The sequence below is a fragment of the Bufo gargarizans genome, chromosome 1 (genome assembly GCF_014858855.1).
Source record: "Bufo gargarizans isolate SCDJY-AF-19 chromosome 1, ASM1485885v1, whole genome shotgun sequence".
NCBI classification, from domain to species: Eukaryota; Metazoa; Chordata; class Amphibia; order Anura; family Bufonidae; genus Bufo; species Bufo gargarizans.
The window spans coordinates 251,692,911-251,708,883 of record NC_058080.1 but is presented as its reverse complement, the minus strand read 5'-3'; the positions used below and the strand labels follow the sequence as shown (position 1 = coordinate 251,708,883).

At 46.0% G+C, this 15,973-nt stretch overlaps 1 protein-coding gene across 1 annotated transcript in view; it reads left to right on the top strand.

The window, feature by feature from the left end:
• BMPR1B (bone morphogenetic protein receptor type 1B) overlaps positions 1–15,766 on the top strand; it is a 100,578-nt gene extending 84,812 nt beyond the window's left edge. Inside the window, exon 11 of the mRNA XM_044277602.1 lies at positions 14,855–15,766. Within this exon, the coding sequence (XP_044133537.1) occupies positions 14,855–14,980 (126 nt within the window). The 3' untranslated portion in view covers positions 14,981–15,766. The remainder of the gene's footprint in view (positions 1–14,854) is intronic.
• Positions 15,767–15,973: the final 207 nt, after the last annotated feature.

The following is a 15,973-nucleotide window of genomic DNA, read 5'->3' as shown; positions in this document are numbered from 1 at the left end:
CTTATGTGATTTGTTTAGTTATATTATTCAATCCACATTTTCTGATACAATGTTAATAGTTTTCTCCAATCAAGAAGGAACATTCCAGTGCTCCTATAAATGACCTAGTTTTACAAATCACAGAATGATGAATATCTCGCTAACCTGAAAACTAAGATTAGTATTAGCAGGTCTTTATCGAGGCACTGTACCGAGCTCCTGTAGATGTGTTTCTAGACAAGGGGACAAGGTTTTCTCCATGTTCCTTTATTCTTTTCAACACTAGGTTCTGCAGTCTTACTAACTAAATAAATCTCCAAGTCCTTTAAAACTTACACATCCCAGTTGAACTAGTGTAAAGCATATAGGCAGGGGCGTAGCTAACGGCTCATGGGCCCTGGTGCAAGAGTTCAGCTTGGGCCCCCCTTCCCTCAGTGCGTTGTGTGTCTTCTTATGTGGCACAAGGGTCTTTGGGCCCCCTCAGGCTCCTGGGCCCGGTAGCGACTGCTACCTCTGCACCCCCTATAGCTACGCCCATGCATATAGGCTATTAAGTTGCAGAGACCTAATTTGCCATAAAGAGAAAAAATACTCTTCACTGGCACATTGGTCCCTTGATCAATGTTCTACATCTCCCAGAAGTTCTGTATAGTGTATTTAAAGAGGTTTTTGAGAATTAATATATTGATGGCCTATCCTCAGGACCAGCGCAGCTCAGTCCTATTTTGGGGAATGGGGCTGAGCTGAGATACCAAGCGCAGCCTCAATCAAATGGACGGCACTGTGCTTGGTAAGCTGTGAGGAGGCCACAAAACTCACTGGAGCTCTGGTGAGCACGTCCTTCCTCAAACAGATGATTGGCATTTAGACTAATCTCAATATTTAAATCCCAGAGAACCCATTTAACCACTTCAGCCCCCCTAGCTTAAACCCCCTTAATGACCAGACCACTTTTACAATTTACAATTCTGCACTACACTACTTTCACGGTTTATTGCTCGGTCATACAACTTACCACCCAAATGAATTTTACCTCCTTTTGTTCTCACTAATAGAGCTTTCATTTGGTGGTATTTCATTGCTGCTGACATTTTTACTTTTTTTGATATTAATCAAAATTGACCAACATTTTTGCAAAAAAATTAGATTTTTCACTTTCTAATTTTTTTTTCTACATGTCTTTGATTAAAAAAATACAATAAGTGTATATTTATTGGTTTGGGTAAAAGTTATAGCGTTTACAAACTATGGTGCAAAAAAATTAATTTACACACTTTGACTTTTTGAGCACCTGTCATGTTTCCTGAGGTTCTACAATGCCCAGACAGTAGAAACACCCCACAAATGACCCCATTTCGGAAAGTAGACACCCTAAGGTATTCGCTGATGGGCATAGTGAGTTCATGGAAGTGGGGCCCAAATTCCAATGAGTACCTTTAGGATTTCACAGGGCATTTTTGCGCATTTGGATTCTGTGAGGGGTATGGTGAGTTCATGTAAGATTATATTTTTTTGTCACAAGTTAGTGGAATATGAGACTTTGTAAGAAAAAAAAAATATATATTAATTTCCGCTAACTAAACTTGCCATGCCCCTCAAAAGTGATCTTTATAGCGCCGCAGCAATTTTACAGTGTTTTTGCAGTGATCAGAAAAAAAAAATTCTGTGACTGCAGTGGGGCGGACTGAACGCAAGTGTGTGCACAAGATCGGGCCTGATTGGGCGAACACTGCGTTTTTTGTAGAGCCTATAGAATATGTCCTATTCTTGTCTGCAATTGCGGACAAGAAAAGGCATTTTCTATATAGTTCTGGCAATGAGCAGATCCGCAAAATGCACATTGCCTGTGTCCGGTGGAGCCTTACAGGGGGGTGATCAATAACAGGGGGGTGATCAGGGAGTCTATATGGGGTAATCAGGGGTTAATAAGGGGTTAATAAGTGACAGGTGCTACTTACAGAGCTGCCTGTGTCCTCTGGTGGTCGATCCAAGCAAAAGGGACCACCAGAGGACCAGGTAGCAGGTATATTAGATGCTGTTAACAAAACAGCATCCAATATACTTTTTTAGGGTTAAAAAAATCGCATCTACTGCCTGCCAGCGAATGATCGCTGCTGGCAGGCTGTAGATTAACTTGTCAGCCGAGCATTGCGTTCACGCAAGAATCTCGGCTCTCGCGGGATGACGCGCCGACGCGTCAAGGAGGAATAACCCGGCCGCCCGCAGGACTCATCCCTGCGTTAGGCGGTCGGTAGAAGGTTAAAGAAGATGTTTATCCCATCCAACCATTTTTAGTGATTTGATGAAAATTTCATTTTCAAACACATGAAGAAATAATATCAGGGGCTTAGCTATTACGGTTGCAGAGATAGCAGTTGTACCGAGGCCCCAGTGTCTGAAGAGGCCCAAAGACATAGAGGTTACGTCTCTCAATCAAATACAGGCACCTTTAAAGAGAATCTGCCAGCATGATCCAACCTACTTAACTAGGCTTTATGCCTTGTAACCCTGATACTGCTGAATGCAGAATGTGTTAGAAAACTCTTATTTCTATAAGAAATTAGGTCTTTGGTGCGTCAAAGGGTGAGCCCTTGCCCTTACCTCTTCCAGGTGTTATTGTCATCCGCTCGTCTGGCCCTGTCATCCCATGTCTGTGTTGTACATTTAGCCATCTATGCATCTGCTTCAACTTGACGAGCTGCAGAGTTGATTACAGTGCATGCGCTGATGGTTAAATGTACAGTGCAGGTGTAGGATTAGAGGGCCACATGAGAGGACACTGATGACTTATTGTATCAGTCAAGAGGAGGGGATTTGGCCAGAGTTGGAAAGTAGAGGCGCTAAGGAGCACCAAGGGGCTAGGGCTTGCTCCTTGAGGCACTGAAGCCCTCATTTCCATAATAATAATAATAATAAAAAATAGCACAATGGATTTTCACAATAAAGGCATGCTTCTAATTATCAGAATTAGCCATACAAGGTATTATGTCTACTATTAACTACCTAACTGTTTTGCCTGAGTGCAGCTCTGGCAGTGGGAAAAGTAGCTAACTGGCAGGGGGAGGGCTGCTTTAGATGCTGCTATCTCCTGAATGGTAGCAGCTAGAACATGCAACTGGTCTTGTTTGAAACATTCCAGACTTTCATACCAAAACTAAAGCTAAACTTCAAGCAACAGAGGAGAAATCACTGTTAGAAATCGAGTTGGGAATGATCAAGGGTAAAACCTGCTTTTACTTTCACTTTCAGCTGCATTTACATCATCCCGATTTCTATCAGTGATATCTTCTCCTGTACTGAACATATTGCTGTCATTAGTATTGTCTGAAAGCCTAGAATGTCAGCTCTCAAACAAGACCAGTTGCATGTTTCTAGCCGCTACTATTCAGGAGACAGCAGCATCTACAGCAGCCCTCCAGTTAGCTACTTCCCACTGCTGGAGCTAGACTTTGGAAAAACAGTTAGACTGTTAATAGGATTGATCCAGCTGACAGATGCTCTTTAAACATAATTCCATCAAATATTTTACAATAAAAATGGTGAAAATGTCTTTTTTTGTTGCAAAGCAGTTGAATGACACTAGAAATAAAAACACAGATAAGATAAAAACTGAGCAAAAATGACTTGCTCAAAAGGGTCTTGTTCCTCTCTGCAAACAGAACATAAATTGATGACCATTAGTGTTGATCGAGCACCAAAGTGCTCGGGTGCTCGAGTAGAACACTTTGGGATGCTTGGGTGCTCTACAGAACACCCGAGCACAATGGAAGTCAATGGGTGAACCCGAGCATTAAACCAGGCACCCCCTGCTCTGAAGAGGGGAGGGTGTCTGGTTCATAGGCAAAGGTCAGAAATTGAAGAAAACACCACTGAAATGGTTCGGGAACAGCATGGGGAGGATGTCTGGATGCATCTTGGACTCCCAGGTCGCTGCTGGCAACGATGTTGTCCGAGTAGTATGCCACTTTTACAGACTGACAATATTACGCACAAAACCGAAGATAAAAAATTGTTAGGAAATATTCTTTCCTGTAGATTTACTTGTATATAAAGTGCAATTACATGCAAGAGGCACTCCAATACAACCTGTATATAAGATAAAGGAGGGCCTCATTCACATTGTGGTACAATTGTTCAGGTAGTGGGACTCCTACACTCACAAATCCTATGCACTAAGTGAAAGGGCTGCCAAAGATTAAAAGGAACCGGCACTCCAATACACCCTTTATTACACATAAAGGAGGGCATCATACACACCCTTGAAAAATTATGATTGATGGCCTGCTGGTGACCCTCAAAAACATTAGGAGCAAGGGCCTGCTGGTGACCCTCTAAAACATAAGGAGTGAGGGCCTGCTGCTGATCTGACCATCTAAAAAATTAGGGATGAGGGTCTCCTGCTTAGCTGACCATCTAAAACATTAGGGATGAGGGTCTCCTGCTTAGCTGACCATCTAAAACATTGGGGGTGAGGGTCTGCTGCTTATATGACCATCTAAAACATTAGGAGTGAGGGTCTGCTGCGGATCTGACCTTGTAAAACATTAGGGGTGAGGGTCTGCTGCTGAGCTGACCATCTAAAAAATTAGGGGTGAGGGACTGCTGCTAATCTGACCTTGTAAAACATTAGGGGTGAGGGTCTGCTGCTGATCTGACCATCTAAAACATTAGGAGTGAGGGTCTGCTGCTGAGCTGACCATCTAAAACATTAGGGGCAAGTGCCTGCTGCTGATCTGACCATCTAAAACATTATCGGCGAGGGTCTGCTGGTGACCCTCTAAAACATTAGGGGTGAGGGTCTGCTGCTGATCAGACAATCTAAAAAATTAGGGGTGAAGGTCTGCTGCTGAGCTGACCCTCTAAAACATTTAGGGCAAGGGCCTGCTACTGATCTGACCATCTAAAACATTATGGGCGAGGGCCTGCTGGTGACCCGCTAAAACATTAGGGGTGAGGGTCTGCTGCTGAGCTGACCCTCTAAAATATTAGGAGCGAGGGCCTGCTGCTGAGCTGACCCTCTAAAACATTAGGATCGAGAGCAACCTAATAAGCATGTTGATATGATGGAGGAGGAGGACGAGAAAGGGAAGATTGAACCATATACCCTTTTTTGTGGTGGAAGGGGTGCATGGGAATACAGTGTATTCAATACACCATAAAAGCCACATTTAAAGTGCCTTTATGTTCAGCCAATCACTGAGGACGCTGACACAGGTCTGCTACGTACTCCATTACCATCTTCTAAAACCTTTCCCTCCTTGTGACACTAGGACGGGCATCAGGGTGAGGGTGCTGGTGGAGTGTCATCAAACTGTCCCAGGCCTTGGAGAGTGTTGTCCTGCCTCTGTTGGAACTGGTGTGTGTTCCCCTCGTCTCCCCTCCTCGGTTGCCCAAGGAACTACGTACTCTGCCGCCAGCGTTGTCGGCTGGAAATATTTCGAGCAATTTTTCCACAAGGACCTTCTGGTATTGCACATATTGCTAGTCCTCTCCACCACAGGAATGAGAGATGAGTAGCTCATTTGTAGCAGGGGTCAAGAAGGGTGAACAACCAGTAATCGGTGTTGGTCAAAATGCGTATAACACGAGGGGCACAGGAAAGGCAGTATAACATAAAGTCAGCCATGTGTGCCAGAGTCCCAACAGACAAGACTTCGCTGTCTTCGTCAGGAGGATGACTCTCAATCTCCTCATCCTCTTCCTCCTCTTCAGCCCATCCACGCTGAACAGATGGAATAAACCTGCTATGGGTACTACCCTCTGTAGCGGAGGCAACCGTCTCCAGCTCCTCCTCTTTCTCATCATCATCCAATTCTTGCTGAGAAGACGAACTGAGGGTGGTCTGGCTATCACCCTGTGTACTGTCTTCCCCCACTTCCACCTCTTCCACATGCAAAGTGTCCGCCTTCATTATGAGCAGCGAGCGTTTCAGTAGACACAGAAGTGATATGGTTACACTGATAATAGCAGCATCGCCGCTCACCATCTGTGTTGATTCCTCAAAGTTGCGTCAAACCTCACAAAGGTCAGACATCCATGCCCACTCCTCGTTTGTGAAGAGCGGAAGCTGACTGGAAAGGCGACGACCATGTTGCAGCTGGTATTCCTCTGCTGCTCACAAAGCCTGGCCAACATGTGGCACGTGGAGTTCCAGTGCGTGCTCACATCGCATAACAGTCGGTGAGCTGGCAATTGCAAGTGCTGCTGCAGCGTTGCCAGACTGTAGATGACTTTCGGAAATAGGCACACATGTGGCGCACCAGTAGCTCAGGCAAATTGGGGTAGGTTTTGAAGAACCGCTGAACCACTAAGTTGAGCACGTAGGCTAGGCATGGTATGGGTGTGAGCTTGCTGAGCTCCAAAGCCGCCACCAAGTTACGGCAATTATCAGACACAACCATTCCTGGTTGCAGGTTGAGTGGTGAGAGCCACAGCTCAGTCTAGTCCATTATACCCTGCCACATCTCTGCGGCGGTGTGCTGTTTGTCATCTAAGCAAGTTAGTTTCAGCACGGCCTGTTACCGCTTTTTGCTGCAGTGCTACACTGCTTCCAGCTACTGACTGATGGCTGATTGGTGCTGCAAGATGAGGTGGAAGTGGAGGAGGAGAAGGGGGGGGGGGAGTTGTAGCCACTAATATAGGTGGTGGCAGAAATCTTGATGGAAGTAGGGCGCGCAATCCTTGGCGTCGGTAGCACCTGTGCCATCCCAGGGTACGACTTACTCCCGGCCTCCACAACTTTAACCCAGTGTGCCGTCTGTGAAATGTAGTGTCCTTGGCCACAAGCACTTGTCCATGTTTCAGTTGTTAAGTCAGCGGAAAGCCTCAGTGCCCACAAGCCTAAATGGCATCATTTCCAGGGCCAGTAATTTGAAAAGGTGCACATTTAGTACTATGGCCTGTGTGTGGGTGGCTGGGTATTTGCGCTTTCATTCAAAGGCCTGGGGTAATGACATTTGTACACTGCGCTGGGACACAGAAGTCAATGTGCTAGCTGATGGTGCTTGTGAAGGTCCAGGATCAGAGCGGGAGGCATCCGGGCCTGCGCTTTGGACAGGGGATTGGCCAGCACGTAACACAGAGGAAGAGGAGGCAGTGGTGTGACCCGCAGACACTGATTGTGGACCCAGGTGTTTGGCCCTTCTATTAGGGAGCTTTGATGCCATGTGGCGGATCATGCTGGTGGTGGTGAGGTTGCTAGTGTTCAGGCCCCTGCTCATTTTGGTATGGCACAGGTTGCAAATGACAATTCTTTTATGGTCCGCACTTTCCTCAAAAAAGCGCCAGACTGCCGGACACCTACCACTTGGCAAGGCAGATTGCTGCAAGGGGGTACTCTGGGGAACAGTTGCCTGTTTGGTGTGGCCCGCCTTCTCCCTTTTTCCACCCCACTGCCTCTTCCAGCCTGTTGCGGTGCTGCAGATCCCTCCCTCTCTGTACTGCTGTCCTTGCTAGACTTGCCACCTTCCCAGGTTAGGTCAGTGATTTCATCATCCACCACCTCCACTTCTTCACTCTGGTCATCCTCCTGACTTGTTGACCTAAGAACAACCTCACTTATTGACAACTGTATCTCATCCTCATCATCAACCTCTTGAGACACTAATTGCAGTTGACTTATTGGCAAATGTGTCTCATCATCATCATCATCATCATCCACATCGTAAGACACTAATTGCTGTTGCCCACCGTCATCTTTTTCTGACTGTGGATGCTCAGGAGTTTGGGAATCAGTGCACAAGATCTCCCCGTGTCCCCATTCAAGCGGGCTTGGAAAGAGGGCCAAATCAATGAATGGCGATGAAAAGAGCTCCTCTGAATATCCGAGTTTGGGATCACTTGTTTGCCAAGACCCTCTACTGTGGGATGAAGGAGGATCAGGGTGAGGATTCTGTTAACCAGACTCTTGGCTACTGAGACTGGACTTTGTGGAAGACAGGGTGGTGCTTAACCGACTGGAAGCATTATCTGCTGCAATCCAACCGACCACCTGGTCGCACTGGTGTGACTTTGATAGTGGTGTCATGCTCCGCCCTGCAAACTGGGACATGAAGCTTGGTATCGTGGATAAGTGTGTTTCTTGTGCTCTGGCAGCAGGCACAGTTTCACCACGCCCAGGGCCACGGCCTCTGCGTGCACCATCAGTAGCATGGCCACTTCCCTGTCCTTTACTGCTCGCCTTCAGTATATTAAATGGTATATATGCTAGCAAGTATGTCACACATACAGTAGTGCAGGTTTTGTAAGTGTATGCGCAAATAAATGAAATTGAATGTCATTTAGTATGCTCAAACGTTATTCAGGTTTTGTAAGTGCATGCGCAAATAAATTAAATTGAATGTCATTTAGTATGCTCAAACGTTATACAGGAGATGTAGTGCAGGTAATTTAGCTGTCACCAGTGGCGAAAAAATTTAACTGAATGTCACTGATATTTAGGATGCTCAAACGTTATACAGGAGATGTAGCGCAGGTAATATCGCTGTCACCAGCGTCAATTTTTTTTAACTGAAAGTCACTGATATTTATGGTGCGCAAACGTTATACAGGAGATGTAGCACAGGTAATGTTGCTGTCATCAGTGGTGAAAAAATTTAACTGAATGTCACTTATATTTATGATGCACAATCGTTATACAGGAGATGTAGCGCAGGTAATGTCGCTGTCACCTGCGGCGAAAAAATTAAACTGAATGTCACTGAGATTTATGATGTGCAAACATTATACAGGAGATGTAGCACAGGTAATGTCGCTGTCACCAGCGGTGAAAAAATTACACTGAATGTCACTGATATTTATGATGCTCAAACGTTATACAGGAGATGTAACGCAGGTAATGTCGCTGTCACCAGCGGCAAAAAAATTAAACCAAATGTCACTGATATTTATGATGCGCAAACAGAAGATAGCACAGGTAATTTTGCTGCTGTCACCAGCGGCTAACGTTATACAGGAGATGTAGCGCAGTTAATGTTGCTGCTGTAACCAGCTGTTAACGTTATGCAGGAGATGTAGCGCATGTAATGTCCCTGCTGTCACCAGCGGCTAAAGTTATACAGGAGATGTAGCACAGGTAATGTCGCTGCTGTCACCAGCGGCTAAAGTTATACAGGAGATGTAGCACAGGTAATGTCGCTGCTGTCACCAGCGGCTAAAGTTATACAGGAGATGTAGCACAGGTAATGTCGCTGCTGTCACCAGCGGCTAAAGTTATACAGGAGATGTAGCGCAGGTAATGTTGCTGCTGTCACCAGCGGCTAAAGTTATACAGGAGATGTAGCGCAGGTAATGTCGCTGCTGTCACCAGCAGCCAAACAATTGCGCGCAATTTAGAGTATGTTGCGCTAATATATTTTGCAGCCAGATAAAACAATTGTCCTTAAAAGGACTGTTGGGTCTCTAACACCTTTCAACACTTAAAACTTTGTAAAAAAAACACACACAATTCCTCTCCCTACACAATCTGTCCCTTCCGCTGCCGCTCGCCCCGACTATGTCTGAGCTGAACCACGTGTCATTGGGTGCTATATAGCGCCCGATGACGTGTTCCGGCCAGCCAATCACTGTAATGCCAGTAACCAACATGGCTTCGGCATTACAGTGAGTGGCACTACTTCCCCGCACATTTATTGGCTGCAAAGCAGCCAGCAAACGTGTGGGGAGGAGACTCGAGCATCGTGCTCGAGCACACGCGGTGTTTGGCTGAACACAGCGATGTGTCGAGCATTGCGATGCTCGAGTGAAAAAGTTGTTCGGCCGTGCATGCTCGCCCAACACTAATCACCATAAATCCAAGCACATCATAAAGGAGCGATCTTCTCACCAACAATGCAGGCACTGTCCCCATGCTCGTTTCCTCATAACATACTTATTGATGTTCCCTCCTGTGAACTTGTATAGATCACCAAAAGTTACTGTACATAACCACACTGTAGCCCCTCACACTTTCAAATCACTGTTTGCCAGCTGGAGCTGCATATCCTGGATCACGATCCTCCAATTGTCGCAGGAGTATGGAGACACAAAGAGACAGAGCCTTGTGCAGAATCATTTAAGGTAAAACAACCTCCTGTATTAACTCAGAATACTCACAAGATGAACATCTTATATAAAACATGTAGTAAGATAGTAGGAATGATCTCAGGATGGAGCTCATAAGTACCCAGATGATTTCACCTTCCAAGGCTTCTTATTACAAGATCCAGTCCACATTTTTAACTCCATAAGCACTGTCACTTCCAGGTTAAAAGTCACCTACAGGATAGGTCATCAATATAAAAAAGCGGATAACCCCTTCAACAGCCACCTGGGTGCACCAAATAAGCTACTCATCCAGAGAATCCAAGTTTCCTAATGAAAGAGGAAGAAGAAGGAATAAAGATGGTTAAAAAAACTAAATAAAGCAATTAATATCAATTTCCACATTCAACCTACTTGGGGAAAAGAGCTTTCACCAGAAAAATATATTCAGATTTTTTTGTGACAAAGGTTTAATAATGTAACCCTCATCTCCAGTGCGGGTCCACCCGACAAATATCAAATACCTTCAAATTTGTTGAATTGCATTAATGTTTTTTTGAAATGCAGGGACACAGTGTGAGTAATCAAACCCTTCCTAATATTTCTAAAGGGTACAGCCAGTGGTGTATCTTGGTTTTGTGCTGCCCTAGGCGAGACTAAATTCGGGCACCCCCCTAATATAAATTTGACCCACCCCTTCCTGTCAAGGCCAAACCCCTTTCTCTCTAAACCCCACCCCTTCCTATGTGCCATCCACGGATCCCCCTCCCCTAAATAGTGCCATCCACGGATCCCCCTCCCCTAAACAGTGCCATCCACGGATCCCCCTCCCCTAAACAGTGCCATCCACGGATCCCCCTCCCCTAAACAGTGCCATCCACGGATCCCCCTCCCCTAAACAGTGCCATCCACGGATCCCCCTCCCCTAAACAGTGCCATCCACGGATCCCCCTCCCCTAAACAGTGCCATCCACGGATCCCCCTCCCCTAAACAGTGCCATCCACGGATCCCCCTCCCCTAAACAGTGCCATCCACGGATCCCCCTCCCCTAAACAGTGCCATCCACGGATCCCCCTCCCCTAAACAGTGCCATCCACAGATTCCCCCCCCTCCCCTAAACGGTGCCATCCACAGACCCCCCCTCCCCTAAACGGTGCCATCCACAGACCCCCCCCCCCCCTCCCCTAAACGGTGCCATCCACAGACCCCCCCCCTCCCCTAAACGGTGCCATCCACAGATTCCCCCCCCCCTCCCCTAAACGGTGCCATCCACAGATTCCCCCCCCCCTCCCCTAAACGGTGCCATCCACAGATTCCCCCCCCCCTCCCCTAAACGGTGCCATCCACAGATTCCCCCCCCTCCCCTAAACGGTGCCATCCACAGATTCCCCCCCCCCTCCCCTAAACGGTGCCATCCACAGATTCCCCCCCCCCCTCCCCTAAACGGTGCCATCCACAGATTCCCCCCCCCCTCCCCTAAACGGTGCCATCCACAGATTCCCCCCCCTCCCCTAAACGGTGCCATCCACAGATTCCCCCCCCCCTCCCCTAAACGGTGCCATCCACAGATTCCCCCCCCTCCCCTAAACGGTGCCATCCACAGATTCCCCCCCCCTCCCCTAAACGGTGCCATCCACAGATTCCCCCCCCTCCCCTAAACGGTGCCATCCACAGATTCCCCCCCCTCCCCTAAACGGTGCCATCCACAGATTCCCCCCCCCCCTCCCTTAAACAGTGCCATCCACAGATTCCTCCTCCCCCTGACGCTCACAGGAAAACATTTAAAAACAAATCAGTAACCTAAACTTTATTCATTAGTGATGTCTTTACTGGATACCTTACTCTGTCTTTCAGCTTCGGTAACAGCAGGCAGTGCGGGCGGGCGGCGCTCACTCACTGACGTCACGCGCCTGCTCCTCCCACTAGGCGGCGCAGGCGCGTGACGTCAGTGAGTGAGCGCCGCCCGCCCGCACTGCCTGCTGTTACCGAAGCTGAAAGACAGAGTAAGGTATCCAGTAAAGACATCACTAATGAATAAAGTTTAGGTTACTGATTCGTTTTTAAATGTTTTCCTGTGAGCGGCGGGGCCCTGTATATTCTAACCCCCAGGCAAGCGTCCCTGTCACCATGGGAACGCCTGGGGGCTAGAATATACCATCGGATTTGTGTTTTCACGCTCTCACTGAGAGCGTGAAAACTCAGATCCGATGGTATATTATAACCCCCAGGCAAGCGTCCCCGTCACCATGGGAACGCCTGGGGGTTAGAATATACCATCGGATCTTCTGAATATACCGGAGGCGTCTGATGGGACAAGGGGCAAACAAGGCATTTTGCCGCCCCATTGGCAAGTGCCGCCCTAGGCAAATGCCTTGTTTGCCTCGCGATAGATACGCCCCTGGGTACAGCCACACGGTCAGGTTCCTGCATGCAGTTTTGGAAGGTGTGAATTCAAAAAGTCGTATCTGTGCTTTATACTTTTCTTTCCTTTCATAATCCCCATATTTGTCTTCCAAAACTCTATCCGAAAACCTGACCGTATTTTCGTAGCCTAATATATTCGGCCAATCTTGTTTTTAACTGACTGCCGTCCTACCAATATACTGGTCACCACATATACATGGCAGTGAGTATACAACTTTCCTGAACTGACAATTTATATGTTGCTTTAGGCTCCTTTCACACTAGCGTTCGCTGGTCCGCTCGTGAGCTCCGTTTGAAGGGGCTCACGAGCGGACCCGAACGCAGCCGTCCAGCCCTGATGCAGTCTGAATGGAGCGGATCCGCTCAGACTGCATCAGTCTGGCGGCGTTCAGCCTCCGCTCCGCTCGCCTCCGCACGGACAGGCGGACAGCTGAACGCTGCTTGCAGCGTTCGGGTGTCCGCCTGGCCGTGCGGAGGCGTGCGGATCCGTGCGGATCCGTCCAGACTTACAATGTAAGTCAATGGGGACGGATCCGTTTGAAGATGCCACAATGTGGCTCAATCTTCAAGCGGATCCGTCCCCCATTGACTTTACATTGAAAGTCTGGACGGATCCGTACGAGGCTATTTTCACACTTAGCTTTTTTTTTGCAATTTTAATGCAGACGGATCCGTTCTGAACGGAGCCTCCGTCTGCATTATTATGGGCGGATCCGTTCAGAACGGATCCGCCCGAACGCTAGTGTGTTATCCAAACTTGGTTAGCTGGATTATATTTACAATGGAATTTAGTAGTTATATTAAGATCCAGTGTTTTGTACGCTTATTATCTTTTAGAGAGTAGCTATACTTTTTTTTAAAATTTTATGTCATAGGGACAAATCAGAAGTGTTGATTGGTGGGGGTCCCAGCTCTGAGATCCCCAGCGATTGCTAGAACGAGGGGTCAGAAGTGCTCAGCTTAGTGCAGCTTCTCCTCGCTGTTGAGCGCGAGACTGTAGACAAACTCATAGACTTTCTATTGGGGTTTAAAGAAATGATTGGAATATTCAATTGGTCTGGGAGATTATCAAAAGATTGGTAATTTCTTTTTAGATCTCACCATCTTTGTAGAGTACAAGAATATTTGCAGTAAAACTTTTTTTAAGGAGACAGATGTAAATAGTTTGAACAATAAAGCGAGTTGCCATTTTTTACTGAGCTGTAGTGCTATAATCAATGCTACTGCTACGCCCTGGTGCTCAGAACACTCTCCCTTGAGATCTGATTGACAGGACCAGACATCTTGTCTTGCCCTGTCTTCTGGACCTCCAAAATTCAACGGCTGTGCTATAGATCTGCTGCTGCTTGCCAATCAGCTCACATTCATTGTGCGCGGGTTATTGGCGTTATTGAACCTGTAAACGTTCCTCCTCTGTCTCTGCAGCCAGGAGCGCTCTCCACTTCTGGGTTCAATTACATCATCGTAACCTGTGCACAATGGATCTGTGCTGCTCAACAAGCAACAGCAGACCAGAAGCGCAAGCGCAGACTTCTGGAGGCAGTGTATGAGCACAGAAGACAAAGCGAGATGAGATGTTTTGTCCTGTCAATCAAATCTCAGGGGGGAGTGTTCTAGGCACTGGGGATTGGCTGTAGCTGTGACAAGTCCACTTTATTACTGTTTTGCCTGACCAACCTTGAAAGATTAGTGCAAAGCCATATCAGAATAAAGATATCTGAGTCAGAAACTTTTCTATCGTTTTTTTCCCTGCAAATTCACTTGTAAATATAATCAAAATTTGAGATAAAGCAACATATAAAATGTCAGTGCAGGAGTGATGTACACTTACTGACATGTATAGGTTGTGATGAGTATATAGGCAGGCAGTTAAAAAAAGATTGACCAAACATATTACAAATATGAGGAAGGGTTTGATCTCTCACAATGTGTCCCTGCATTTCAAACAAAAACATGAATGCAATCCAAAAGATATGAAGGCCATTGGTATTTGTTGGGTAGACCTACATTTGACAGGGGGCAACATAATTAAAACGTTGTCACAAAAAGAAACAGCATATATTTTTCTTAGGAACACCCTTTTCCCAAGCTTATTGAATGTGAGGAGCTGCAGTGTAGCTATCTAGTGGACATTTTGGAGATTCATACAAGTTCACAGGAAGGAATGTCAATGAGGAGTAAAGCAGGTACTTTGACACTAACTGCACTGTTGACCATTGTTACCAATGTAGAGACCATTTTTAATTTAAACTAAGTGTTGTGCTTAGATTCTCCTGTTATACTGTGGGTCCTTACTTGGTTTATTAATGACACTAGAAGTCTGCTGTATTAATTTCGCTTTCCATAAAGATTGATTCTAACATCTGAATTATAATTTAAGAACTTTCTCTTGGTTAATTTATCATACTAAAGCCTGTTTTCTGTCTGCAGTGTCTGAGACAGATGGGGAAACTGATGACAGAATGTTGGGCCCACAACCCAGCTTCCCGCCTCACAGCTCTACGAGTGAAGAAGACACTAGCCAAAATGTCAGAGTCTCAAGACATCAAGCTTTGATTTGATACTTGACTACTTCAGTTAGAGTATATGAGGAAAGTGGACTTATTTTTTGTGACTGAAGACCCTTAAGAGAAAATGAGTTTGTGCACATTGAACATCTGTGTTTACCTTGAACACCACAAATGTCGAGACTGGTGGGGACTCGCCAGTGATGATATGGACAATCTGTAGACCTCCATGACTCGGGATGGTGTACACAGGAAACATGGCTTCAATGACTAGATGAAACAATTAGCATGTTGCTTTCCGTGAAAGCAAATACGTTTTTAATGTTTGAAACAAAAGACAGATTTCTTTAATCTTCTGATAATAAAAAACAATGTAAACTGAAGTTTGATATATGTCTAGAATCATGATATCACGGCAAAGAATATCAACACCTTATTTCTGACATTTAAGAATATGTCAAAATTGAAGACACATCTCATCGAATTTTTCTTCTCATCCTGTTTGTCCTGAAAAATGATTTGTTGGCAGTTTAGGTCCATGAGCCCAGGTTGATATAATGGTGCATCAAATAATATTCAGCCAACATAATATCACTTGTGCTGAGATTTAAATCTATGTTCACATGTAGTGCAGGGAACAGCTGTGTATGCATACAGACAGGGTCAAGTGGTCTGTAGTGTGGTTAGAAGACCTGGAAATACTTTCTACTGCGCTGTCACCATGACTAATACCAAGATCACAGTAGCAGAAATTTGAGTCTTTAGGGCCATCTAGGAGGAGAAAGGGTGTCAGGGTCTGAATATAACTATTCAACCTTGAAATCATTATCAAAAGTGTGAACAATAAAAATAGGGAAACTAAAATCTTACCGTACTCTGAATGTCATTTTTTCATTCTGTCAGATTTATGCGTTTTCCCTGATGTTTACCTCTGATGCAAGGCAGTGACTTATGTCACTGTTTAGGCACTATACAGGTATAGCTGTGCTCACAGAACAAGATATGAACAGAGCTCAATGTATGACTACAGTGTTATTACAAA